The sequence below is a fragment of the Chroicocephalus ridibundus genome, chromosome 1, assembly GCF_963924245.1.
Source record: "Chroicocephalus ridibundus chromosome 1, bChrRid1.1, whole genome shotgun sequence".
NCBI lineage: Eukaryota > Metazoa > Chordata > Aves > Charadriiformes > Laridae > Chroicocephalus > Chroicocephalus ridibundus.
This window is the reverse complement of record NC_086284.1, coordinates 163960986-163988453: the sequence shown is the minus strand read 5'-3', so window position 1 is coordinate 163988453 and position 27468 is coordinate 163960986. Positions and strand designations below refer to the sequence as shown.

Here is a 27468-nt window from a genome sequence, read left to right as displayed (position 1 = left end):
CCCACTGCCCCCCCCGGCTCCGCGCTTCCGTGCCCTCCCCGGGCGCCGCTTCTCTCTATGGAGACGTCGGAGCCCCGTGGGACACCGGGCCGCGGAGGGGGCTCGGCAGCGGGGGTAGCCCAGTACAGCCCGGCGACCCGGGAGCTGCTGAGAGGTAACGGCGGAGCGGGGCGGGGCTGCTCGGGCCTCCCCGTACCCCGCGCACCGGCGCCTCGTCCCCCGCCGCCCGAAGTGAAGCGTCCCACCGCCGTGGGCTGGAGCAGCTCTCCTGCGAGGACAGGCCAGAGGGAGCTGGGGTTGTTCAGCCTGGAGAGGGGAAGGCTCCGGGAAGACCTTACAGCAGCCTTCCAGTACCTAAAGGGAGCCCGCAGGAAAGACGGGGACAAACTTTTTTAGCAGGGTCTGTCGCGATAGGACAAGGGGTAATGGCTTTAAACTAAAAGTCAGAAGGCCTTTTTTAGATTTAAGGAAGAAATTTTTTACAATGAGGGTGGTGAAACACTGGCACAGGTTGCCCAGAGAGGTGTTAGATGCCCCATCCCTGGAAGCATTTAAGGTCAGGTTGGATGGGGCTGTGAGCAACCTGATCTAGTCAAAGATGTTCCTGCTCATTGCATGTGAAGTTGGACTAGGTGACCTTTAAAGACCTCTTCCAACCCAAACTATTCTACGATTCTGTGTTTTTCAGTGATGATGGAGGAGACGAAGCTGACGCGTTTCCAGAGGCGGTACCTGATGGACTGCATGAAACGTGAGTGATGGCCCTCTCGCTCTCCTGCCCAATGCTGTGCTGTGGTGGAACTTTTGCTGCTCACCATGAGACAGGGGCAATTGCCCACAGCCTGCTTCGGTGGGCAAGTGCTTTGAAACGGCAGCATCACTCCTGCTGACACGTGGAGACTTATGGGGCAAGGCGTCCTCGAGGGTCATCCAGGGAACAAGACACAATAGCATGACTTGAACCACAGTCTATCTCATGTCAGCATGTACCAACACCCAGGGTGAGACATCTGTGGCACCCAGGGTCTTTGCTCGTGGTGCTACAGTGGTTCAACAGGCAGATCTTCTGCCGGCAGTAGCCCAGGGTCATCCATCTAGGCTTCTCTCTGTCTGACTTACCATTATTTTTGGATTGCTCTCCAGGAGGAGATACCCTGCCTCTCCAGTGCTACCCCACATCCTGCAAAAAGCCAGCGCCTGCAGCGCCTGCTTTCTCCCCAGCAGTTTGTCAGCCGAGCAGGCTTTCAGCTAAACCGCATCTCCGACCTGCCAAGGTCTGCCAGGCAGGAGATGCCTACACGCGAGAGAAATTCAAGCCACAGGCAAGGCGTAAGTCGGCAAACACCACTAATGAATAAATGATACTGACTGCTCCCTCTCTTCCCCATCTGTCCATCCCCTGCCTGCAATCTCAGCAGCTGCAGGGGATATCTTAATTGCTCTTCATCCTCACGCTTTCAGTCTTCAAAGATGATTTAAAAATGGATCTCTGAGGGAACATCTGCTGTAAGTTCTCGCTGACTTCTGCCTGCAGGCTACGGTGGTGACAGGTGATAGGGACTCACAATCCTTGCATAAGAAGGGAGCTACAGAATTTTGTAGCTTATAAATGTGAATCAAACCTCTGATGTCAGTTTGGTTGGCTCTGTACGCCCGTGCAGTGCTTGCAGTTCAGTCTGGGGATGGGCTGTTGTTAACGTAACGCTTCCTGTGGCATCATTAGCAGGGAAGCAGTGTGGCCAGGCTCCTCCCTGAGGAGAGACAGGCTGACAATAGTTTGTTTTCCCCTTGGCACTCACAGGAGATTTGGAAAAGGAGAAGCAGCGGCTCCAAAACATCTTAGCGACAGGGAAGGATGTGGTGGAGTGCAACGTGAGACAGACGCTGGTTCGGACAAAGGAAGAGGAGATACCTGAGCCTGACCGGTTTGAAGAATGTATGTCTTTACGTACCCTGGAGGAAGACAGGCGGGAAGCCTGGGAAGCCAGGCTGGGGTGGCAGGCCGTGTCGCTGGAAACCTGAAGCCCATTGCGGATGAGGCACAAAGCCCAGTTTCCAAGAGAAAGGACGTGCTGCTGTGATGCTGTGATCCAGTCATCCTCACAGAGGTTTGCTGGCAGACTCAAGCTCCCTGGGCTGCCCGCACAAAATGAACTCTGCTGGCAGGGGAATACCCTGGGGATGAGCAGACTGACCTGGGCAGGAAGCCCAGGTACTGCGGGTCCTTTTTCCAGCCAGCAGAACTCAACATAGACTAGGATGCTTGCCAGCCTGACCATGGTTTGGGCTGTTTTCTTTCGGTCCAAGATCAGAGCAGTGACACTAGCAAAGCTTAAATGTCAAGCAGAATTTCATGCAGTCATGGACTTTGGCCTGCAGAGTATTCTGTGATGGCAAAACCCTGCTTAATACCTCTCTGTGCTCAGATTTTCACCGTGTCTGTGTACACCCCAGCCAGGCCTTCACTAGCCAAGGCAGCACAAGGATGCGCAATGCTAGAATAACGTGTGGAGAAGGGGTGCTTTGGTCCCTGCTGCAGGGAAGCCGCTATGGCTGGCTTCACACGTGCTTTGTATCCTCTAAAACTTGTCGCAAGCTGAGTGTTGTCTTTGGCACGTCTGAAATAGCCATGTACTTTGTACTGTGGCAGTATTTGGACCAACTGGCTGCAGGTATGTGCTGCAAAGCAGCAGCTAATGCTCTGCGCCTGTGTGGGGGAAGATGGTATGTGGTCACTGGGTGCTGCATTTCAACTAATGAACCTCAAGGGCTTTAAGCAGAAGCAGGTTCTGTCTCCATCCACAAATGGGTTAAATTGCCCAGAAGCAACAGAGAATTGTCTGTACGAAGAAAACTAGAAAGTTACCGTTCCTGCAAGATGGGGAGCGGTAAGAAAATGAACAGGGGGGACATTTCTGATGGCGTAAGGGACTAGTGATTTATTTTGCTGACATAAGCAAGATGAGTGTTAACAGCAAACACCACCCTTCTCTTGGCGGGACCAGTGTTCGAGCAGAGCTAGGAAATTGTGGGTTCAGATCTAGACAGAAATATGTTTTCTTGCCTTTCGTCTGAATCCTTTTTCCACAGTTTTTTCTCTTATCTGTCAGTGGTGAATGAAGTTCAGGAGAGGAAGGAGTTCCTGGCAGAGATGGAAGCTCTAGGACAGGGCAAGAAGTATCAAAGTATTGTCCTCACTGAAATCTCACAGGTACGTGAGGGTCCTGGTGGCATTAGCTGTAAAGTGTGTGGAGGGAATCCTTAGCGTCCTTAAGAGACCTTAAAGCAGAGTCTCCTCCAATACCTGAGCAGGGAAGGAGGTAGAGAACCTCTGCCTCTAGAGAAGTGTTCCCCTTCATGGCATGGGAAAGGAGTGAATTTTTGGGGAATGGGGGATAGAGGTTTTCAAGCCCTTTTTTCAATCTCTGCATGTAACTTAATGAGGGAAATAGAACCTTTGTTCTTGGGGCTGGCAAAAGAAGGGAAAAAAAAAAAAGCTGCCATCATGCTCCCCCTGACTTAGCCCTTCCCCTTTGTCCTTTGCAGAAAATGCGTGAGATGGAGATCATTGACAAGAAGAGAAGTGAGGAAATGAGAGAGATTATGACAAAAGACTTCCCTGGTGGGAAGTCTTTTTTCCTTGCTGGGAAATCTGATCCCCTGGACTAGGCCAAGGGAAAAACACAGGTGCAATTTGTTCCCACCTCTTCTTCCCAGACTCTTGGCATCGGAGTCTCAAGGGCTGCTCTGTGTCTGTGCCTGAAGAGACAGCGGCCCCACCTGTTGCCTAAAGCCAGGAGCAATTTGTTCGTAACTGGTAACAGAAGAAAGCTGTTGTAAAATCATACCCACGCACTAGATCCCTTCTTCCTCAACAATATTAAAGACACAGCAGCGGCCACCAAAACATGACAAAGCAGAGCCTCCTTTTGCCTATACAACGCTTCAGAGCGCAACAATCCACTGATAAAAAGGTCACTCCTTTCCATCCACCTAGAGGTGGAGGTTTCTTGTGGCAGTGTGATGATAACACATGTGTTACGACCCACATCTACAACCCGCTCCTGTCCCCGTGACTCTGTGAATGGCTGTGCTGGCAGAAGACGGGGAGGAAGATGCAGCCGCGTGGCCTTGCATAAGGACAAGCCTCCGGCATTGCTGCAGGTCAGTGTGATTGCGTGCATCAGCAAACTTCTCAGCAGCAGCTGAACTGGGCAGGCACTCAGGAACACAGCTGCGCTGAGGAGTAAGAGGGGATTTCAGCCCAGTGCCTGCTGCTGTTTGCTGCGGCCTTGCATGTGGTTTTTTGGTTCCTGAAAGCATGGTATGCAGAATAGCCATTGGCTTCCCGCAGTCTGGAAATGGCTGTTTGCCCCACCTCTGCCCTCCAGCAGGCTGGGGCATGATGCCCTGCTATTCCTGCATAAATCCCAGCATAAAATCTGCACCCTGGTTTCCTTAAGATCCCATCATCTGCTTGTTAGCAATAGTCGTCAGCCACTCCCCAAAGGCAGGCAGCATGCCCTGTCCCCAGGACAGCAAGAGCGCACAAAGGAACCAGAAACCTAAGCCGCAATAGGTTTTTAAATCCATTGTTTCTTTTATTTCTGTTCAGGTGAATGGAAGTCACGGAGTTAGTACAGTATAATTTACAAATCAGAGTTCTGACCGGGCGCGTGGCCAAGGGGTGTCAGGCTGCAGCGATCCCGATGGCCTTTGGCAACAGTGTCGTGACAGCAGGCTCTGAAGTGGGTTTGTTTCTCCTTGGAGAAAAGTTGTGCTTTGCGATCTCCCCTCTCCTACCACTGCTCCTCATCAGCCTGCTGGGCTATGGCAAGAGCAAGATGGTCTCACCAGCGTGGGGCTGCATGTGTCACCCACCAGCCACGGTGGCCATGCTGGGATTGAGGAGGGGCTTGGGTCCCTCAGGTTTTGGGAAATGAGGATCCCTTTCCAGAATGCTACGCCAGCCACCTTGCAAGGCACGGCTCTGAGAGTGTTTTGGCTAAAGCCTGTTGGGTTTTTAGAAGGGACTGCAGCAGTTTGCTCGGGGCTGGTTGTGTCTAATTTGCTAATGAGAAGGCATGATGAACAGCTGACCAACCAGACACTCATGAGACGCTAATTCAGACTGATCCAATAATTCAATAAATAGCTCCTTGCCTGGGAGGAGAAGGCAGGAAAGAAACATGGAAGGAAGAAGGGATGGTTGGAAGAACACCGCCCCCCCCCATTCCCTCCTCCATTGTACACACACACACACACACACACATGACAAATAAAATAAGGGGTTTAAAAAGTTTTAGGGTGGGTTTGAATTCATCTAGTAAAGGAGGTGTGAAAAATAACCAGCCGACCCCTGCACACTTTTTAAAGTATACACAGATGAAGCTGGATACAGGTCAGTTGTCAGTTGTGACCGTGCCTCCCTCCCCAGCCGCTCAAGGGTGGCACTGGTGAGCAGGGGCATAAGCTTAGTGCCCCTTGCCGGCACTGAGTCAGTCTTGAGCTTTTCTGCCCTTGCCTGGAAAAGGAATGTTCCTCCTTCCCCCCCGAAGGCAGCAGAGTCAGCGGTGTTTAGCAGCAGGGGGGGGTAAGATGTCCTGAGTAGGGAGAGCAAGCTACGTCCTAGCAGCTGTACACCGTCCCCTTGGGTCCTCTCACCCCTCTAACGGAGCCCACCCAGCCCTGGTGCTCGAGGGAGGGGACAGCTCAAAAATAAATAGGGCACCAGTTATTTTTTTGGCTATGGCTCTAGAGCCTTGTGATGCGGGAGTGTTTTCTTAACATTTTAGTTTAGGCCAGTAAAACCTAAAGAATACTGATTCTAATGCCAGAGTTTTCTCCTGAAGTTAAAAACAGGACAGGAAGGGGACGAGAGCGGGGAGGCAGGGACAGGCAGGCCCAGTCCCCTCCTGGCAGAAGTCAGAGGCACGTGGAACTGTCACAGTTAGAGCGGGAGAAGGGACGGGGGGCAGTTAGTGCAAGTTTTCCCACAACACCAAACTCCTTGGCTTGCTTCTCAGTTAATAACAAGAACACGCAATGGGGCGACGTATCCGTAAAGCAAATCCATTTTCTCCCCGCCTCGTTAGCAAGGCTTCACGGAGGGGACAGTCAGGCTCCTCCACAGCCTCGGGAAGGGGAGCGCTTTGGTCAGACTCCCTCACTCCGGGCAGAGGGCTGGTGTCTCCCTGGGGCGGCAGCTCCAGTGCCTGGGGAGGGAGCAGGGGGAGAGGCAAGGGGAGGGGAGGGAGACAAGCCCCCCTTCCTGGCAGTGTCCCAGCCAGCTGCCAAGAGGCCAGGACAGTCGGGCAGCACATCCTTCCCGCTGCTGGTGTTCCCCTGCTCTAGCTTTTCTCCTTGGGCGACTTGTTCTTGGAGTCATGCTTGTTGCCCAGCAGCTTAAGCACCTTCATGGGCTTGAATTTGCCTTTCTTCTTGCTCTCAGGCTCCGTCTCCTTGTGAAATTCTGGGGTTGCAAAGGGAGGTTGTTACTGCAGGATGCTGATGGCTGCACACACACACACACGCACGCATGAAAACGGGAAAAGGCGAGAGCCACAAATCAAAGCCCTCCACTGTATGCACACTTCTTTCTGCGATAACAGGGGCGCGCGGCACAATTGTGCCCCAAACTTTAACGGCCCTAAAGGAAAGGCTCCAGAGTCTGCACAGAATAGATTCAGTCTCTCCTTCTGCACAGAATTTCATGACTGGCTTATGCTGCCCCTCGCTGGGGTCAGCAGTGAAAACATCACTCCAGAAAACTTCCCGATTTTTTCTTACCTTTCCTTTTAATCATGGCTTCCAACATTTTATCCTCCTCCTCTTCTCTGAAAGAAAGAATGGGAAATAGGTCAGCAATTCAGCTCTGAAAACAGCTGCTGTATTGTTCAAGGCTGGAGAGCCTCCTACTTATAAGCCACGGAGGGCAGATCCATCACTGTCTTGTGCGCATTTGCTACCAGCAGGATAAATCCCACGTGCTGCAAGTCCTGCCCTGTCTTTCCCACACAAGGCATTCAAACATTCAAACAGACAAGAACTGGGAAGGCTATGAAAGACGTCAGCAACAGGGACATCTTGGGACACCCCCACAAGACACTCGTGTGGCGTTGAGTCAGAGGGGCTACGCTTCTCTCCTCCAGCCCACCCCACTCTTCACTCACCTCTGCCGGTCCTCATCCAGGCAGTTCACAATGGCGTTCCTCTGCTCAATGATGGTCACCAGCTCCTGCATCAGCACCTTCTCCCTCCCTCGGTCCTCGTCGGTCCAGTCCTTCTCTACCCAGCCAAACCCCAAGGAAGGACAGGCAATTAAATGACTGAAAGAGCTCTGAAATTCAGAGCTTTGGGAGAGAGACCCTCTAGCACAATCCCCTGCTACCCTGCCATGCTGCAGGGCCAGCTGGGCTAGCGCTGCTGTGGAGGGAGAGCCCTGTAGGTGGCATCCCTTGGGGGAAAAAAGGAGCCCATCCCTGCACAAAGTGGGGGCATGCAATGAGATGGGGCAGCAGCTTTAAAGCCAGCCGATTGAGCTGGCATCCCTAAAGGTCTGCCTCTCTTCACCTGAGGCCCACGAGATGAGACCCAGGGGAAAACTGGAGGTAACTGCACCCAGAGCAATGATTTACCTGGCTTGTTGAGGAGGCAACGCAGTTCATACTCCACGTCCGACTGCCGCTGCTCCAGATTCTGCTGCTTGAAGCTGCAAGGGAAGGGGACACTGCCAGGAACCACTGCAAGGCTCCAGAGGGGCCCATCCCAAGGTATGGGGTGAGCCTGGAAAGAACTAAGTCTTATCCCGTAGAGCCAAAGGGTCAGGGAGCCAAACACCAGCAGGGACCAGCCCTGGCTCCTGGAGGAGATGCTGCAGGGGCTCTGGTGACTTGCCGTGGGTCAGTTCTGAGTGTGTTTGGATACATTTGTCTGCTTGCCCTCCTTCCTTCCCTTCTCCAGGGAAGGAGGCCATGTGAGGCTCTCCCCTGGAAGCACAATTTCAGGAGGGCTGAGACAGGGCTCCCTGCAAAGGCATCGGTGCCTCCCCACACACTTGCACACACTTACATGTAGATGAGCTCCGATTCGTGGCGCACCAGCATGTGCTTCTCATGGATGAGTTTGAACCAGTCCACCAGCAGGCTGTCCTCAGGGCTGTCTGCCAAGCAAAGGGACAATTCAGAGCCATCCCCATCCCTGCAGGATCTCACCACCCAGCAGCAGGAATGGGCCCTGCCAAGCCAGGAGATAGGGACTAGGCTAGAGAAAATCTGACCTCAGCCTGTTCCTGAGCCCCAGAGAAACCTTCTCTCTTCTCCCACCTGTTTCCACTCTAGGGAGTTCTCCATGTCCAAGGTAATGGCTGTGACCATTCTTGGAGCCCAGCACAGCCCCTTGTGCTCTCCTAACTCCAGCATCAGCAGGGAGGAAGTCACCACTGCTATCTCCTTGGCTGGACACAGGGCAGCCCTAGAGTCCTGTCTTGCCCCACATCCACAGACAGCCCATCCCATGTACCATTTTCAGCGCTGCGAAGTTTTTCCTCCAAGGCCACCCCACGGTGCTCCAGCTGGTCCAGCTGGTGCTCGATGGCATCCATCTCCCCATAGATGTCTTCCTCAGGAATGTACTGATCTGTCTGCACCTGCCAAACCACAAGTCAGAAACTTCCATTACCATCAACCCTCAGTTCCCAGGGGTAACCCTAAGGCCGATGAACACCAACAGAAGCAGGGGGGACAACAGTCTACTTAAGTGTGGATCCGAAATCCCCATCTCACTCTGGAGCAAAGGGAGACCATGGTGCTGCCATCAACGGGGTCTAGCCTAGACATCATCATCCTCCTCCCCAGCCACAGCCACCTGCTGCCATCCCCACCCACACCTCTATCAGCAGGGTGCACATATACAGCTCTGTCCCTGGGGGACAGTACAGAGCTGGCTTTTGCCCCCCTGCTCCTAAGGGCCCTTTTACCTTGCGTTTGATCAGTGGGAAGCCGTGACCCGGTGCAGGAGGACGCACTGGCTTGGAGCCCTTGGGAGGTTTCTTTGCAGAGGGAGAGGCGGCAGGCGATGGCTTCCGATTGAAGGGGTTCTCTTTGCAAGAAGACTGGAATTGGGGGACAAAAGAAGATAACGTGAGGGTCCAGGAAAGGGAAGAGATATAGCATCCCAACAGCTGGGACTGAGTAGACAGGGCAGCCCTAGGGTTTGTCCTGCTCCACACCCTCCTAGAGGAGGAACACAGCACTGATCTCCATCAGCAGCTTAGCCACCGGGCAAAGAACAGCCGTGCTCCTCTTTGGCATCAGCTCCCCAGCTTCTCTCCAACAAGCATGCTGAAACATTTTCCTTCACAGTTCCTTTCCTATTTCCTCTGACCACACAACATCCTGCCTCTTCTCTAGCACACAGGGCAGGCAGAGTACAAGCAGAGCCACCATTTAACGAGTACATGCCTGAGGCTTGCTTCAGGTGGTCAGACACCAAACCTACCTAAGGGGCAAGCCCAGACTCATGATCCCCACTGTGACCGAGTGATGGATGGGGAAGAAAAGCCCCTGATCTGTATGGGAGGCAGGTCACCATCTCACCTTCAGCTGTGGCTTGGGCGAGGACGGGGTTTTAGGGCTCCCAGCACCCCCATCTGAAGCCAAGAGGATGGGTGTAGGGCTAGCCCCAGCAGGAGGCCTGGGGGGCAGCCGGCTGGGGCTAGTCTTTAAGCTGCCGGTGGAGACACTCCTGCTGGCGTGTGGGGTGCTGGTCTGTGCCTCCCCGCTGAAGCTGGCCAGCTCGCTGGAGGAGGAGAAGGAGGAGTTGGTGGAGAGGCTGGCTGGGGCAGCAGGGCTTTCGCCGGAGGAGACGCTGGCCAGCGGCGTGTCAGTGCTAGAGGTCTTGGTGGCTGTCGGCGTGTGGACAGTGGGCTCGGAAGAGCTTTTGGGAACCGAGGCCTCATCGGCGTCGCCCAGCACCTTGGCTGAACTCTCAGAGTTGATGCTCTCGAGGCTGAGGGCTGGAGATGGGGTGGAGGATGATGGCTCGGAGTGCGACAGCCTGGAGATAGGGTGGTGGGCTGCAAAGCAAAGGGAGAACTCAGGGAGGAAGGGGGTGGGGGGCAGCCAGGAGAGAAGGGGAGAGTGGTATACACTGGGGGCAGTCACAAGTGCAAAGGGAACCAGCGTCTGTCTCTCTTCAGAGAGGACAGATGGGACCCTGCAGAGAAAAGGTCTTGCCTGCAAAAATGTTATGCTCCAGTGGGTAGAGAGGACATGGCTAACACAAGTCCCAGCACAACCATCCCTGCATAAAGACCTGGCCTGCCAGGGTGATGGGGAGGCATCCTGGGAAGGGGGAACCTCCAAGGGACTGCACAGGGTTTATGGAGGAGAGGTAAGAGGGTGCAGGGAAGCTCACCTAGTGGAGAAGCACTGGGGGCTCGTGGAGCTGGCCGCTTCTTTGCCTTTGGGCTGCTGGTGGGGGTGATGCCGTACCAGGGGTGGAGAGGCTTGGCAGCAGTCTCACTCTGCTCCTGCTCAGGCGTGCTCTTTTGGGTGGCAGCACTCTCCTCTTCCTCCTCATCCTCCTCCTCAAAGGGGTTGTATGGTTTGGGCTCCGTGACATCAGACCTGTTTTCCTCGCTCTTGGTTTTCCCCACCCCCTCCCCATCCTCCTCCTCTGAAGTCCTGCTTGGAGTCTCGTGGCCACTGCCCGGGGGAGGAGGGGGAGCTGGCTTCTTCTTGGGCTCTGCTTGCACTAAGGCCATCCATGGTGGGTCCTTGGCTCTTGCTGCAGCTCCAGCACTGGGAGAAGAGAGAAAGAGACAGAGGTGGCAGGGAGCAGAGATAAGCTGGGAGGGTGAGGCACTGGAGAGGGACTTTGCCCTCAGGGGAAAGGATGGATGGAGAGGATGTCTCCCATGCAGAAGCAACTTTCTCAGCCAAGGGTGGCTCTAGTCTTCCCCAGACACAAAGCGTCTCGTTCTCTGCGGACAAACCTATGTGCCTGAGGGAAGCACAGCCTGCCTTACTCACCCACTGGGCCCAGCATTTTGTTTTCTGAATATTACAATCTCCATCTGCTAAACAGCAGTGAAGGCTGAGCTTTACGGGTACAGCTGTTCTTCCCTCCCCAACACCATTCCTACACCCAGCTCTGCTCCCCAGGCTGTGCATGGAGGGGGAGTCGAAACCAGATACCTGCCCTCTGTGGTCGCGCTCCCTTCCTACACTTCAGAGGGCTGCCTGTCACCTTATCGTCCCAGTGTTCCAGGGACAGACTCCTCCTCACCAACTCCCGTGGCAGAAAGCACCACTGCTCCTCCGGGGGCAGAGCCCACGGCAAGCCCGCACCACGGCTCAGTGAATCACTGTTCATCGGAAAAGCGGCTGTCACTTGCTGCACGCACCAGCTCCTTGGCCATTGCGCACGTGCGGCACTTGTGCAACCTCCGTCCCAAGAGCAGTTAAGAATGAACCAGCGCCAGCGAGCTGGGTAAGAGCCCAGGACGTGTAAAGGTTGCAGATGGGCACTCACAAAATCCCTGCACTGGACCTGTCCCGGGACAAACCCTCCATGAGGCAGACAAGTGTCCCCTTCTCAGCACCCACAAGCAGGGCCATTTCACAAGGCACCTGGCAGTCTGCGTGTGCCACAGAAGCACCTTTCTGAAGTCCCCAAACTCTTTACAAACCCTAAGCGACAAAGACCCTGGGAGGTATGAACAAACACTGTCAGCCTGACCGTACTGGGCACCCGTTAGGTAAGAGAAGGGACCTGATGATAGTCTACATCCTCCAAAGAGCAGGGGCTGATAGAGGTGGGAGAAGAAACCACAGCTGAGCCATCCCCACAGCCCCTCCTCGCTGTGGGGATTGCAGGTGACCTGCGAACAGAAGGACCTACCGATCAGAGGAGCAGGGTCTCCCTCGGGGTTTTGGGACAGGGGGGCTGGGTTCAGGTACCCTACCTAGAAAGACACAGGGTCAGACTGTCACAACACCAAAAGGACATGAAGAAAGAAGTTAAATCAACACGAGGCACTTCTCATGCACCTCCCTGTGGAAGGCTGGCTGTTCCCACTCTCTGAAGACCTCATGGCGTTTCTCCCACAGTTGGTGCAGTCGGTCAGCCCCAAACATCTCCCTTGCCTTTTTCTCCCCACCCCACCCCTGGAGCTGCACCTGGAGAACTGACCTGCCCCTCTGTCCCCACACCTGTGTACTGCTCTAGCACTGCCACCTTCCCTCCATGCTGGCAGCATCCCCCTGCGAGCTCTAGAGAATTACAAGGGAGCAGGCAGGCAAGAAACCTAGTGCTGCTCTTCCTGCTACGGGGATGGCTGGCAATCAAAGGCTTGGTGTTCGAGCCTGAGATTTATTCGGAGGCAGAAGGACATCAGGCTGCAGAGAAGGAGCAAAACTAATCTGACCTGCAGCCAACCACCTCAGCTACTGCAGAGGTGGAGGGTAATCCCTGCCACCGCCCTGCTCTCTTACCGTTCACCATGCCAGGCCCACATTCACTGCCCTCGCCCTGGAGAGTCGACCTGGGCCGGGGGACAGGGTAAGAGGTTGGAGGGGAGAGGGCTGATGCATCGGTGGCCCTCCTTGGGGCAGGGGTGGGCCGCGTGTCTCTGAGCCGTCTGTCCAGTGAGCTCGCTTTGTCCTGGGTGAGCACCATGGGCTTGCTGGGAAGGGGAGGTCTGGGGGGAGTTTGGGAGACAGGCACCCCACTGCCTGCATGGGCAAGGGGCATCGCTGTCTCTGCTTTGCTGGGCAGGCTGTCCTTCTCCGCTGGGCTGGCTGGCCTCTCCGCGGGCACATGCATCTCCGCCACGCTCTCCAGGGAGTCACCATCATCCTTCCCCACCTCCGCTCCTGCGGGGACAGTGTCCTCACCCACGCTGCCAGCCCCAGTTTCAGTTCTCAGCTCTGGCGACCGTCGGTCTGGGCTGGGCCTCCTCTCTGCCTTTCCACTCATGGCCAATTTACCACGATGCTGAGTGCAGACAAAAGTCCCTGCCTCTGATCCAGGCTTGTATGACCCTGGGAGCAGCGTGCTGGAGCACTCCTTACACCTGCCAATGAGAAGAGAGAGCCCTGTGAGATGGCGGATGCCATCCTGCCCCTCAGGGAAGGCAATGCAGCTGTCAGACGCTTGCAGGGCCATGGAGTTAGTTCCCACCCCTGCTATTAAATCCTAGCATGGTCATGGGTAAGTCACTCGGAAAAGGAGAGGAACAGAGAAACATCACCATGCCACTGTATGAACCCATGGGGAGTTCACAACTCAAATACTGTGTGCATTTGGATTCCTCCTTCAGCTCGGAAAGGATTTAATAAATGTGGAAGGGCAACAGCTGGTATTGGGATACAGCATGGTTTCCAGACCTGGAAAAGTAGAAACCCAGTTTTCCTGGAAAAGATGCAGCTGGTGGGGGAGAGAAAAGCAGGCCACAAGATCACAGGTGGCCCTGGAAGGGGGAGAGGGATAAATTGTTCACAGACATGAAACAGGCAGTATCAACTGGAATTAGGGAGCTGCTGGTTCAGAACCGGCATGGGGAGGCTACGGGCTGCCTTGTGGGGGACAAGGGTCCAGGCAGGTTAAAGAACCATCAGACACATTTATGGGGGGGGTAAAAAATAAAACAACCGCCCCAGCCTCTGAGTATTAAACAAAATGATGCCATTTCCGACTCTGGAAATCCCTGTGTTGGAGGCTTGAAGAGTAGTCAGGAGAAGCAGTGTACAAGCCTACCCTGGTCTCACGCTCACCCCCGCCGGTGCTGACCATGGCCCCCACCAGGGTCACAGCATTTGGCTGGAACGACACAGTAAGGCCATTCTTACACTCTGCTTTGCCCTGTTGAAACTGGGCTAATAGCTTCCCCGTCCTTCACTGTCTGCCACATCTTGGATCATCCACTCTTTTTCCACCGAGCCTTTGAATCCGCCCTAACGAAGCCCTCCAGGCGCAAGCGTAATGCGCAGCACTGGCAACCAAGTCAGGCCTGTTCCAGCTGGGAAGGGAGGCGGATAGCATACATGAAAGAGAGCCAAGGGCAAGAGGCTGATCAAGCACTCCTATGAAAACCAAGCTTGTTCCTTCTTGTCTGAATACCTGGCGCTCGCAGCAGCTGGCTGCCCGACACTGCAAGCAGATAGTTTTAGTGAGGAATTCTGCTCTGGGTGTCCAGTTGGCTGGGATTTCCTTTGAAATGTAGAGCAGAAGCATGAGAACACAGGGGCTCTGGAGAGAAGGGGTGTGGTGAAATACCGGACGAGGGGAGAAAGAGGTTTGTCTTGGTTTTACCCCCATCAGCCCACAGAAAACACTGCCACAGGACATTCCCAACCAACCAGTGCCCATGGATCAGCAGGGGGAAAAAACACAACAACAACAAAAAAAAAGACAAGAAAAGCATAAGGAGGCAAAACACTCAGGATAAAATTACAGGGATGTCACTGATCACTCTGAAGTGCCACGGCAGATGTGGCACCTCTCCTATTCCCAGCCCATGAGCAATGCTGCACCTGCAGCCCAAAGCTCCTGCTTTTGCCACAGCTGCAGATGGGAAGCTTGATGTGCCCCAGCTCAGCCTTCTTCCTGCGACACTGTTTCTATGACACATCCCCGGCTGGCTCAGGCAAGAACTGTTTATACAGGTGAAGGAGACCTCCCGTATCTTTCCCAGTGGCTCACTATTTCTGTTCTCAGATGCCAGCTGCCCACTTGCCAGCTCTTGTCCTGTGACCCACAGGAGAGATCTCATCCTTTCATCATCACAGCAGGGAAAGCAAAGTGAAATGACTTCACAGGTGCTGCAGGTAAGGACCTGCATCCAGGGAGTAACCACAGAGCTGCTGACGTCTAATCCCTCATTCCTCAGTTTGGTAACAGTCTGCAGCTCTCCACATGCTCCCCTGAGAGCTCAGCACCACCCCAGGCAGCGTGGGAGCCTGTAAATCCAGTTGAGGACATGGAGTGTAGGTGGAAGGAGGTCTGCAGGATGATGTCCTGGCTTAGACCTCATTGGAAGGTGGTGGTGAGGGTTCCAAGTATGCAGGTGGTAAAGAGGCAGAGCATCTGGGTTTATGGAGGTGGGAGAAGCACAAGGGACCAGGATCCCAAGTCAGTGAAGTGGGAAAGCACAAGAGAGGAGGGGAGGCAGGAAGTAGGGGAGGCAAGCAGCACAGTGTGGGACAACAAGGAGTTAATCAGACCTCTGGGACAGGGGGCTGGCAGGCAAATGCACCCTCTTCAGCATCATTTCAGGCACTACCATTGATGCTCCATGTTGCCCAAGGACACGGACACACAAAGACAGGGTGCAGCTGGCCACACACCTCCAGTTTGCTGAGGAGAGCTGCCACCCCACCAGGCCTGGCCACCACATACCTAAAGCACTGGCGGTGGTAGAGCTTGCCCTCGGCCAGGTAGCGCTGGACGAGATGGACGTGCTGCTGGCAGGCTGCGCAGGTACTGCTGAGCGTGGTGCGCTGGGACTGCTCTGACGGGTCCGAGGGGGCATCGTCCTGAGACACAACGCACGGGGAGCTCAGGATGGGGGCCACGAGCTGCTCCCCAGCCCGTGGCTCCTCCACAGCAGCTGCTCCCTGTGCAAGGGCCATTGCTGAGGGCTTGTGGCACACTCAGGGCCTGACAAGGCACAGAACAGCTGCCCGAGTCCAGTGACAGGCAGGCTGCCTCTTCCCAAATTAGAAAGGGCCACTCCCAACGGTGCCTTGCCCCTGTCTAGGGCTGAAGGGCTGTGGAAGGGACTAATCTAAACCACAGTCAGCAGGGACCTGGAAGAGGAACCCCCTCTCTTTGGAGAATGTGCTATCCCAGACATCTGCTAACACCTGAAATAAAGGGCCAAGAAAGAAAAAGGCATCTTTTCTGTTCTTCTAATCCCGCATTCCTGCTCTTTCCTCAGCTACAGGGTTATCCTCCCATAGGAAGGAGGGTGCTTGTGCCCTGGGTGGCTCAAGGAACCATCCAGCACCAATCCGCCCAGAATCTTGCCTGATATGGACAAATTTCAGTCCACAGACTCCTAAAGAGAAATCACTCTCTCAGCTGGGACCCGCAAGGCACCAAAATCCCAAACAACCCTCCCACTCCAAAATACACAGGTAGCCCCCTGCAAAGATCCATCCCGCTGTGACGGACTCTCTCCCGCCTCCTCACCCACAGCACAGAGAGCATCACTGCCTCAGGACAGCTTTGAATTGAGAAATGCGGTACCTGTGGTGCCGGAGAACTCTCGACCGCAGTCACGGGCTTCTTGTGGGACAGCAGAGGAGGAGAGGAGGCAGAAGCTGAGCGCTTCATAGGCGGAGGGACTCTGGCTGGAGGCAGAAGTCAAGGAGGATCAGGCACCAAGAGGAGTAGTGACTCACACCACCCATGTGGGGGAAGGGGAGGGGAAAAAAAAAAAAAAATCATCTACCCTTGTGACATAGGACAGGAATTGCTGCTCCCGACACTTCAGTGCCTATTTTAGGTGGAAGAGACAACCACAGTCTAATAATGGGTTGTCTGCGAGGCTGCCAGAGAGCCTGGCCCTGCTGCGGATCCCCCTTCTGTGGCCCAGGGACACCAGCCTCTCACTGTGATTTGATTTACTCATGAAATGCTGCTTGGCTTCCTTGTAACCATCTCCCTAAGCAATGCGTAAAGCCCAGAGCACCCCTGGTAGCTGCTGATGTATTGTTGTGACCCGCTGGTCCCCAGGGGTTCCAGGCTGTCAGCAGGTCTGTGAAGCATCCCTTGTCTGTCAGGGCTGGCACTCACACACCAGTCCCCAGTGGGAGTCCTTGGCTGGGAGGCCAGCATCCCTGGAGAAGCATACACACGTGGAAGAGATTTATCTGACGTTGCGGCTAGAGAGCAGAGCAGAGGAGACCTGAAGCCCTAGTCTCCACCCAGGAGGAATGTCCTGGGAGAGCTGTCTCAGAGCAGTGCCCAGCTCAGGTTGCAGTTGCAAGGATAGATGGGCTGATTTGAGACACTCCACCCTGGACCCCCTCCCTGTCCTCCAGTCGCTTTACACTTACCGATGTGATAAAAATTAGCTGCAGTAGACAGGCTGCCTATCTAGCTTTCTCCCACGTTACTGGGTGAAAGCAGATGACAAAGGGGTCTGAGGAGCACCAGGGGTGGTGGCCCAACCCAAGCACCAGGAATGCAGCGCAGGGGGAGGAGAAACAAGGCGTTCCTCTTCCTGCAGCCTGAGCTGTTAAATCATTCCCCACCTCTTGTGAAACCTCATCCTACTCCACTCAGCGTTACGGGCCTCCCTCACCAGCACCAGCAAGATCCAGGAGAGAGAGGTACTACCCACTCCACCCCCCTTCCCCGTGAACACACACGGCTCCCATTTGCCATAGGAAGGGGGAAGGACAAGATAATGCTGGGTTTCCTGTGCTCAAGTGGGGGTGAACTGGAAGCCAGAGGGGTGGGAGGACACTCACCTTGACTGGGGTTGTTGAAATGGTTGTAATACTGAGACACGTAAGTCATGATGCTGAGGCAGTCAGGGACTTTCATGGAGACCATGTCATTGGGATCTAACAGGGCTGGGATGCCCAGCTCCCGCTCTGCCAATTCAAAGGCCTGCACAAAGAGCAGAGAGAGATGGTAAGGAGAGAAAACTGATGCTCTCTGAAAAATAACAGAGAAATAAAGTTGGAAAGGCCCTTGGAAAGGTTAAGTAGTAAGCCTATAACATCCCTGACAGTGGCTCCCACACATGCCACTTGAACGGAAAGGCGGCATCAGAAGCAAGGGAACAAGTTGCTGCAGCTGCCCTTTCCTCGAAGTCATTTCAGCTGCCTGTGCCCCTACAGCTCCCACCTGAGGGGTATTGGCATTCGGCTGCTGCACTGGGACAGGGAGGGTAACTCCAAGGAGGTTTGTTTTCACTGGAAAAATAGCCAGTGTTTTTTCAACCCGTGAAATAGGCACACCATCAATGCCTTCACACAAGTGCCCAACACAGAGCCGGCACCGCGAAGGGCCGAGGGCTGGCAGATCATTCCAGCGACGCAGCCAAACACCAGCTTTTTTTGAGCAGTAGCCGTGGCCGCCCCAAATGCTCACCCCACAGAAACACTGACCCTGCCCATCCTTTCATGCTCTGAGGTGCCATGTCGTCCCCTCCCACCATTAACATAGCCCTCTCTGTTCAACAGCCAGCAGCCTGCCACGCACAAGCCACTTCAGTGCTTTTCTGTGTCTCAGCGAGCAGAAACGACAAGGACGTTGCGATTAGAAGCACACAGCTCCCACAACTACATACACGACTACTTGAAAGGAAGTAGTGAAGGAAGAAAATAACTGTTTGAGAGCTTCCCACTTGGTGGTGTATGTGGATTACTGGTTAGACGGCAGCCATCCTGCTGCTGTGCCGAGGGCAGTGTAACCGCAATGATCTCCAAGGGAGAGGGGATGCAAGACTACGGCAGGGACTGAAGGGAAAGCGAGTCAGGAGGGGATGGGAGTGGTGTGGGCACTGAATAGTGAGGTACCAGGTATAGGGTGTGAGTAAAGACTGAAAGTGCAGGGTCTCTGGGGCGCAAGACGTTGTGCAGGGTGTGGGATCCAAAGAAATGGAATGGAGAAGTAAATGAAAATGGCTATTTGCAGTAACTGGGGGTGTAAAATGCCCACTGTGGACACCCAGCTCTGCTCAGCCCGACCTTAAGCTGGTTCTCTGGACTGAGCCTTGCTGGTCACAAGGCTGCAAGCAGCAGGGAGCAACGAGAGACCCAAGCTTAGGCAAGAAACCTGTTGCACGGCTCTCAAGTGGGAAAAGATAGCTGCTAATGGCTGAAAGGGGCAAATTAGTCCAGGAAAGGGCATGGCCAGGACCCAACTGGAGAGCCCTAATCCCAAAAACCCAAATGACCTAACTCAACTCATCTTGGGAAAGCGTTGGCCCATGTCTCTCCATGGACTATCAGATAGAACCTGCAGCAACTAGGTCTTTCTCTCAGCAAAATAACAAGGCTATTGCTGCTCTGTCCTACACTTAGCCCCTGGTGTTGTCCATCTTCCCATTCTCCACTGTCTACTTCTGCTGTTGGCTCCAGCTGTCCCAAGCCGGAGGGGAACGTTGCAGACCAGACAAGGTCCAGCACAACCTTCCTCTCTGCTGATGCTTGGAGTAAAACTAGCTTCCTGCTTCCATTGCCTGCAAGTCTAGAACAGCTGAGGTCAAGAAGATGTTGCACCATTTTAATCTTCACCTGAGACGTTGTCTTGGCAACTACCAGGATAACCATCTTATCTTCTCTGCAGTCCACGCTGGAAGCTGATGTTTCAGATTCCCTTATGTTTCCAGAGAAGCTCATGCCTGCTACTTACAAACACAGATTTTTCTCACCCCCTCACCACCGTCACGAAGTCCTCCCACACTATATGACCTCCATCTAGTCATCCTAATGTCCCTTCCTCTTTTTGTGTACAGCATAATAGGGACTTACCAAGCGGTTATTCTCATAGACATCATCCTTGGAGAGGGAATCAAAGTCTCTGGAAAAGAGAAAGCACAAAAAAGCCACATGAGATGCAGAGGAAGAGTGCCCCAATGCCACCACCTGCAGGTTCTCAGGACAGCCAACCTTCCTGGGGCATTACAACTCAACGTGTAAGACCACAGATAAACAAAACCTTGGAAAACCGGATTTCAGGTTGAAAAGGGACAAAAGAAACCAAAGGGAAACTGTAATTAAAAAAAGAACGCAAGTCCCAAATGGGTGGTGGCCAGGAAATTAAAATGTTATTCTTGTGTCTCGTTACCTGCTTGTTCTGCCCTCACGGTTAAAGGCTGCTGAGATACCAGGGCTATGGTCCAATTAGCACCACACACTGCTGCACGACAGGGTGCACATCACCCCAAACTTGTCCCTCCGAGGCCACCAGCACAACAGTGGAGGAGGACAGGGAAGCAGATCCCCCACCTCAAGAGAAAAAGTGGCCTGTGCTAGATCTCTCCCACCTACGAAGGTCCTTAGACAAACCCCCCCGCACCACCTCAAGGGATTTGGGGTGACACAGAAGATCTTAAACTGCACTTCTGTCCTCACTTGCCGCCCAACACTCACAGTACCCAGCAAACCGTCCTCAGCCGCAGCCTTTACAGCGAGGCAGCTTGCCGAATGCAACGCGCTCAGAGCACAGAGAAGAACCCTTGAAGTTCCCAATCCAGGCACGTTGTGGCATTTCACTTGTTCCCCTGGATCCCTCTGGGGGATCGAATCGGCCCAGCCACAGGGACTGACTAGCTGCCTTCATCAGAGGAGCAGAGGGTAGAGGGTAAAAGCGGTCCTCAAGTTTTCAATAGAGGGGGAGAAATACAGGAAGGAGTTAGTTACGCCTTTTGCATGTGTGCATGGGTATAATGTGTGAAAACAGCATCACACTAAAGTGATTACAGCCCCTTCCTGCCAAGGATCTCAGCTGTGTTACCAAAAAAAACCCCCCTCATGCAGCAGCTCAGTGTGCCTGTGAGCTGGATTCACGGAGGAGGACACAACCCAGAGAGGCTTAGGGTCAGGTGGAGCCACCCCAGTGGCCCAGAGAGAGGTGCCAAGGCTTGGGAGATCAACCCAGAAAGACAATTCAGATTAGGGGGCGAAGAACGTCCCCCCCAGCCACAAAGGCGACATGCAGGAATTGGGCGAGAAGGCGAATCCTCAGCCGTGCGCCCATGGAGAGGGGCTGCGTGAGCCCTCCCTTCCTCCATCCCCCTTTGGATTTTATTGCCTTTTCCTGTAACACGGAGCCAACTCGCCCCGGCGCCGCGCCGCAGGGCAACCGGCCCCTTCCTTCTCGAAGCCCCTCGCGCGCCTTTCCTGATGCTGCAGAGGAAGTCCGCAACGAGCTCAGGAAGATTTTCCCAGCCGCCTGCGACACCATAAAATTACGCTTCCGCCGTTCAAAAGCGCGAGGCTGCTGGTGCCGTTTCCTCCCAGATAAATGAAACTGCAGCCGCTCGCTGCTGTGGGAGCAAACGCGGCGCACACACAGAGAAGACAGGTTTTAAGCGCATTTCCGAAGGCTCATGCAAATACATGCACGAGCTCGGCCTGCTCAAAATACCGCAACTTTTCCCTCTCTACACGCTGGTGAGAAAAGGCTTCAGCCACAGCCTTAGCTTTGATGTATTTTGATGACTAGTGCCTTTTTTGTATTTATGACTAGTTTCCACTGGGAGATGCTTTTTCCCCAAGTCTTTTTTTCTTTTTTTCTTTTTTTTTTTTTTTTGGCCTAGAGAACTCCTTTAACCTTACTTCTTTTTTTTTTTCTTTTCCTTTTAAAGAAAATACCAGCTTGGGAACACAGGAGGAGCGATGACAGCAAAGTTATATATCAACTGCCCTCTAAACATTCATGACCTTAATTTTGAATGCCCTCACTTTCAGGATATGGGAGTGGTGCAGCTGGAAGCTTGAATACTCCTTGGTGGCCCGGGCTGGGATAGTATTTTTTGACAAACAAAACTTCGTGTCCATTCCACTCTGCCGCAGCAAACCAAAGCCTTTTTAGTAAACCGAGGCAAATCTGCCTGGGAAAGCGGATGTCAGCAGAGAGGATGTGAAGCTCAAGAGGTAACAGGGGGGCTACCAAGCAGCAAGGGAATACAAGGAGATTTTTTCCCTAATGCAGAATTGCAGACTCTCAGCTTTTACCCGAGATACTGAAGTCCATCAGTACGGTGATTTAATGACCACAGTTTATTCGGTTCCTCTCCACTGCATTTTCCAGCTCCCTCTCCAAACAAGCCAAGCAGGACCTTGACGGTCTGCACCATCCCACGTGCCGCTCTGTTGTGTGGCATCCCCACGGCTCCGGGCACGTTCCCCGTACCAACGTACAAGGAGCACGGCCTCTCAGGCATGGGGAAAAGCCACCCCAGGCACACCCCTTTTCTCTCTATAAACTGCCTCCTCTGCAGAAAGACCAGAACTTGCCATCCTGCAGCCCTGTGACACGCGGCCACATGTCACATTATCTCCTTGCCCTGATCTCAGCAGCCTTTCATCCAGCCCTGCTCAGGCTCCTCTCCTGACAACGCACCAGTCCGAGGGATCGGATGTAAGAACAGGCGAGACTCCGGCCATCCCAGTCGAACAACCATCTTGACTCAGCAAGCCCCAGCGTCGCAGCATATCCTGGAGTAATATTTCCATGCAAATAACATCCCAAGCGCTTACCTAATTAGATACATACAGAGCCACTAAGCGCTCCGGGGTTTAGGGCAGCTGCCAGGGAGCACAGCAGACCCAGGGAAGGGGGAAGGGTGTGCCGTACAGCTAAAACCAGAGCAAATTCCTGGATTCCTCAAATATAAATCATGAGCATTTTAACGGCAGCGCCGCATAATAGGCCCTTCAGCTTTCCAGGTCTTGTCAGGGAAATGCAGGCAGTACATGGGAAGGAACAAACAAGATTTGTGATGCTGCCTGTAACCGAACCCACGGCTCTGGGGACACAATCCAACGTTTCTAATGCACAGCGCTCATCTCCTGTTTTCCTCAAGCCTCCATCTCTCTCAGCACTCGAAAGGCATGTGCCATGCTCTCTTATTCTTGGGTCAGGGAGGATGCCAAGAACCTCCCCTGAGCTCCAGGGAGGCTGTACAGCTTGGGCCGCCGAAAGATGCTTTTTGCTTCACTAAGCTGTGGCAAATGCCTTGTAAACACTAATTTCGTGCTTTAGATTTCTAGAGCACTGAGCAAACAAACTCATTAATCCCCACGGTCCACTGTCAAGTTGGCCTGGACGCTTCCAGCTTAACTGACAAGGGAAAAGAAGAGATTAAATGTCTCGCCTCAAGATCACACAGCCAGCAGCGTAGTCAAAGGCTAAATCCAGGTTTCCCATTTCCCTGATTGGGAGATAAAGGCCGTGAAACCAAGCAGGGTGTGTACAGTAGCGGAGCTAGAGTCAGGGACTTTCAGCTTCATGGTTCAACACACAGGTCCTGCAGATATGCACCTCATCCTTGGTGGTCAGTTCAAGACACCTTTAGCCGGATTCAGCAGACACTGAGCACTTCCAGTCTACTTCTTTCAGAAAAAAAAAAAAAAAAACACAAAAAACCCGACTGTTTCCAAGAGCTCTGCAGGAGCTGCTCTGAAGCTCACCAGAGGAGCATCCCTCTGATGCCACCTGCCTTATCGCAAGACAATTGTGTTCAAACCAAGGGTCGTACAGAAAACTGTCCTCGACCTCACTTACCCCTATGGCCTTTCACGACAGCCTCCCCCAGAGTGTCACCCACCGTCACAGCAGTGCAACAGGGGGGCATCCGGGCAGGGTCTGACAAGCAGGACAGACCAACAGCCACCACAGCAGCAAAAGAAAGCCCGGAGGAACATGGTGCCAGAGGAGCAGTGCCACACAGGTAGAGGCGAGAGCTCCAGCTCAGCTCCTGTACGGATGCACTCATTCCTCCCCTCTGCGGCCCAAGGGGAAGCCAGCAGGAAGCAGGGAAGCAGCCGAGTACAGAGGAACTTCAGCCTTTGGGGAGCAGCGCGGCCGCCTCACACAGGCCAGGAGATCCCCGCACAAAGGAAGACCACGCAAGGTCAGAAACGTACTCGCAGATCCCTGCCAAGTCCCATTACTGGGCTGACTGAAAGCACTTTAGAAGAAAAGAAGGGCAACCACTTTTCCCTCTGCCGTCAGGATATTTACTGCCACCGATCCAATCTTCCCACTTCCAAATTGGGACAGGCTGAAGAAGCTGGAATCAGATGAAATGATGCTACTCTCCTGACCACCCTCTAAAAAATCCTTCTACAACATGCCATGTCCTTGTAAGGCCCTGGGCTTTGTCTCTACAATACAGCTCGTGCAGAGGAACTGTGAAGCATTTAGTTAGGACATCTGCCAGGAGCAGATTTAAGCCCACTGACAACTTAAGAGCAGTGGCTGCTGCTTAATGGGATGGTAAATATGGTTAATGGGAAAGCTGGTTTTAGCGGTGCTGGTTGTAAGCTTTTGCTGAACTTCTGCTTTGCAGTTCCCAGCTGCTGTGCCACTCACCAAAAATAAAATTTAAAAAATTCAGAAACACAGGAGTTGCTGGTGTTCCTGTCCTTAATTTGCCTCCTCCCCCTCCAGCAGCCTTGCAACCAGGAGAGTTTTCGGAGGCTCTGGCCCAGCTGGTCAGAGCGAGCTACACCACAGAGGAGCTGCTGGGACACATGACCACTCAGCTCCATCAGACCCAGAGCAATACAAAGTCCCCGTACGTCTCGGCGGCTCCCGAAAGCCACGCTGAGGCTTTTGTGGCAGCCACCTGAAACACAGCAGGCAGCAGTTCGGTTTCTAGTCTGTAAGAACATGGGGCTATTTTGCCCTCTCATGGGTACCACAGCTCCACCGCAGCGTCACTGCCAACCCTCTACCTGCTAGAGATAGCCTTTTTTGTTACTGTCGTGACAAAAGGCCATCCCAGGGCCAGCCGATAAAAGAGGATTTGGTCAATTCAGGCAATCTCAGAGGAAGAACCACCAGTCCTGGAGCAGAATGTGACAGGAGACACAATCACCAGGCTTTGCTGACGGGCAAGCAGCGCGTGCATGCCGGAGGCACGGCAAGGTGGGGCGATGCCTACCTGCATCACAAGGGCTACCAAAGATTAGAGCAGATGGGAGGTGGATTGCCAGCAGCGGCGGGGCAGGCAGAGTTATGGTGGCAGGTCAGGGCAGATTCCTTCCAGCTGCTCAGCCAGTTTCTCCAGCCTGACACTGTGCCCCCAAGCAATCCCAAACTCGCCGTCTGCCTCTTGAACCCCATATTCCCCCTCGGAGCCACCCTGCCAAAGGGAGGCGGCCGGAGGAAACTCAACTCCAAGCCATTTTGCCGGGGGAGGCTAGCAAGGCTTGACATTCCTGCTGGTATTTGCTACCTCCTGCTTTCACTGCGGCATCCACAGCAAACAAGCTGGAAGCAAATGCAAGAAGCAACCTGGTACAGGGCTCTGCATGTTTCCAAGTGGCTGCCTCTGGCAGCCAGGAATGTCCCTGTCCCAGGCAGGACTCTGGGCCTGGGGAAGTGGGAATGCCCACCTCTCGCAGAGGCAAAACACCCCCGTGCCCAGCTGCCAACACCGTGCCTCCTCCCTGGCCGGCACCGCTCCCAGTGGGGTGTACGGCAGCACGCTAGCTCGAGTCTGGACCTAGCCCACCTCCGTGCTCTCCTCGGCCTTAAACCACATGACTCCTGCTAACCCTGACCTTGGTGGGTCTGCGAGCCCAGGTTAGAAGGTTGCCCACTGAAACACAGAATGACAGAATTATTGAGTTGTCTAGGCTGGAAGGAACTTTTCAGATCATCGAGTCCAACCATCAACCTAATACAGACAACAACCACCACTAAACCACGTCTTTCAGCACCACGACTACCCATCTTTTAAATACCTCCAGGGATGACGATTTCACATTTCCCCGGGCAGACTCTTCCAATGCTTGATAACCCTTTCAATGTAAAATTTTTTCCTAATATCCAATCTAAACCTCCCCTGGTACAACTTGAGGCCATTTACTCTTGTCCTATCGCCTGTTACTTGGGAGACCGACCCCCACCCTGCTACGGCCTCCTTTCAGGTAGTTGTAGAGAATGATAAGGTCTCCCCTCAGCCTCCTCTTCTCCAGGCTGAACCACCCCAGTTCCCTCAGCTGCTCCTCGTAGGACTTGTGCTCCAGACCCCTCACCAGCTTCCTTGCCCTTCTCTGGACTCGCTCCGGAATCATGGCATCCTTCATCCCAGTATTTTGGAAAGTGATGGAGCCACTGCTGTGCTCTGAGCTCCCCCCCCGCTCCCCGCCCCACGAGCCCTTGCCCACGTCTATGCACCGGGAGACCCGGTCCCTCCCTGCCGGCCAGGGAGCCGTTCCCTACGGCGCCTCCAGCTCCCCGAGAACCCCCCGGGAGGGCGGCAAAGGGGCACAGAGGGCTCGGCCCCTCCAGAAACCGGGCTCCCGGCGCCACCCCCTCCTCCTCCTTCTTCTTCTCCTCCTCCTCCTCCTCCCCCCCCTCTTCCTCCCCCCCAGCGACCGCGGGCCGGAGCCGGGCCCCGCCGGGCGAAGCGAGGCCGGTGACCGCGCGGCCTGCACCCGGCCGCCGCCGCCAGACTCACAGCAGGTCGGGCCGGTGGCGGTGGAGGATAGCGCAGAAGGCCAGGCCGTCGCGGAAGGAGGCGCTGAGGTCGCGGATCTCCACGCCGCGGTACCCCTCGCACTGCCGCCGGCACCAGGCTTGCAGGGCGCCCCGCGGGCCCGACATGGGGGCGGCCGCTCCGACTGCCGCCGCCGCCGCCCGCCGCCGCCGCCGCCGCCAGCCCAGGGGCGGGGCGGAGGCCTAGGGGGCGTGGCCTGGGATGGGGGCGTGGTAAAGAAGTGGGCGTGGTACGTGAGGGGGTGGGGCATCGGGGGGCGGGGCCTGGGAGGGTCCCGGTGGGGGCCCGGTGTACCGGCGGCCGGGGCTGGCGGAGCCACCCACCCCCGGCTCCTCGCCCCGAGTCGGTGCCCGCCCGCTCCCCTCGCAAGGGAGGGGCACCGCGGGGAGGAGGTGGGAGGCGGGTGGCTGGGTCAGAGCCAGGTAGGAAACACGAAGCAGGTGGTGGGCGAGCGGTAGGTACCCTCGGCGGCCCGTCTCCAGGGGTTTCTGCTTTCCCAGGGAGCAGGCCGGGGGGAAGGACACACTAAACATTAGGAAGAAGTTCTTACAACGAGGGTGGTGAGACGCTGGAACAGGATGCCCAGAGAGGTGGTGGAGGCCCCATCCCTGGAGACATTCAAGGCCAGGCTTGATGAGGCTCCGAGCAATCTGATCTAGCCAAAGATGTCCCTGCTTACTGCAGGGGGGGTTGGACTAGATGACCTTTAGAAGTCCCTTCCAACCCAACACATCCTATGATTCTAATTCTATGTTTCTATGACACGCATCTGCCCCGTGGCTCTCCGCAGCTCAGGGAAGGCCGAATTCTCAGAGAAAAGCCCCAGACAAAAGTTGCTGCTTTTTTTCCGCCCCCCGCTCAGTCCCTGAAGGAAAGGAGGGGGGGTGATGACTGCAAGAAAGAACTGAAAACAGTTGAGGCTGAACTCAAGTCTAACTTCAGCTAAAGAAAATAAAAAACACCAGGCAACCTGGATCCTCTTCAGTCTTATTCATAGGCAGCAGCAGTTCTCGGCACCCCTAGGACGTGGAAACATCAGGAGTATATGTAGGATGAAGGTGGCTCCCAGGGTAGGCATGGGGCCAGGGAGGGCTTTGAAGATAAGGACACTTGGGAGTCACAGACACACAGCGCAGGAAGCCCTGGAAGAAGCGGAGGAAGGCTGCGATACAATCTCAGGAACCCACGACATGGAGGAGATGGGTTGTCACGAGAGCTGGTGTGCATGCCTAGTGCGATGGTCTGACAGGGAGGGGGTGAAAGCA

At 54.6% G+C, this 27468-nt stretch overlaps 2 protein-coding genes across 6 annotated transcripts; one reads left to right on the top strand and one right to left on the bottom strand.

Moving 5' to 3' along the window:
• Window positions 1-22846, top strand: C1H22orf23 (chromosome 1 C22orf23 homolog). Of its 4 annotated transcripts, XR_010069411.1 has the most exons (7): window positions 1-154; window positions 689-751; window positions 1144-1329; window positions 1802-1936; window positions 3111-3211; window positions 3547-4164; window positions 21335-22846. XR_010069411.1 is itself a non-coding variant. In XM_063322344.1 (6 exons), the coding sequence occupies exons 1-6, from the start codon at window positions 58-60 to the stop codon at window positions 3667-3669; spliced, it is 705 nt and encodes a 234-aa protein (XP_063178414.1). In that variant the 5' UTR covers window positions 1-57; the 3' UTR covers window positions 3670-4464. The 4 variants fall into 4 exon arrangements, 3 of the variants coding, with proteins under 3 accessions (XP_063178414.1, XP_063178416.1, XP_063178417.1); XM_063322344.1 differs by lacking the exon at window positions 21335-22846 and having other exon boundaries at window positions 3547-4464; XM_063322346.1 differs by lacking the exon at window positions 21335-22846 and having other exon boundaries at window positions 16-400; window positions 3547-4464.
• MICALL1 (MICAL like 1) lies at window positions 4577-26365 on the bottom strand. 2 transcript variants are annotated; one of them, XM_063322337.1, is made up of 16 exons: window positions 26165-26365; window positions 19497-19545; window positions 17484-17625; window positions 16255-16358; window positions 15403-15539; window positions 12498-13078; window positions 11905-11968; window positions 10417-10802; window positions 9597-10075; window positions 8978-9112; window positions 8521-8647; window positions 8071-8161; window positions 7638-7711; window positions 7173-7287; window positions 6790-6836; window positions 4577-6472 (listed from the first exon to the last, which is right to left on the bottom strand). In XM_063322337.1, exons 1-16 carry the CDS (start codon window positions 26308-26310, stop codon window positions 6351-6353), a joined length of 2799 nt encoding a protein of 932 aa, XP_063178407.1. In that variant the 5' UTR covers window positions 26311-26365; the 3' UTR covers window positions 4577-6350. The 2 variants fall into 2 exon arrangements, with proteins under 2 accessions (XP_063178407.1, XP_063178413.1); XM_063322343.1 differs by lacking the exons at window positions 19497-19545; window positions 26165-26365 and having other exon boundaries at window positions 16255-16354; window positions 17484-17623.
• Between the last annotated feature and the right edge of the window lie 1103 nt (window positions 26366-27468).

Coding starts and splice junctions, on each gene's coding strand:
- MICALL1 (XM_063322337.1), bottom strand. CDS start 26,310: ATGTCGGGCCCGCGGGGCGCCCTGCAAGCCTGGTGCCGGCGGCAGTGC. Junction 17,626..19,496: donor TCTATGAGAATAACCGCTTG/GTAAGTCCCTAT, acceptor CTCTTTGTGCAG/GCCTTTGAATTGGCAGAGCG. Junction 9,113..9,596: donor CGCCCAAGCCACAGCTGAAG/GTGAGATGGTGA, acceptor CCCCAATTCCAG/TCTTCTTGCAAAGAGAACCC.
- C1H22orf23 (XM_063322344.1), top strand. CDS start 58: ATGGAGACGTCGGAGCCCCGTGGGACACCGGGCCGCGGAGGGGGCTCG. Junction 155..688: donor GACCCGGGAGCTGCTGAGAG/GTAACGGCGGAG, acceptor TGTGTTTTTCAG/TGATGATGGAGGAGACGAAG. Junction 3,212..3,546: donor TCCTCACTGAAATCTCACAG/GTACGTGAGGGT, acceptor TGTCCTTTGCAG/AAAATGCGTGAGATGGAGAT.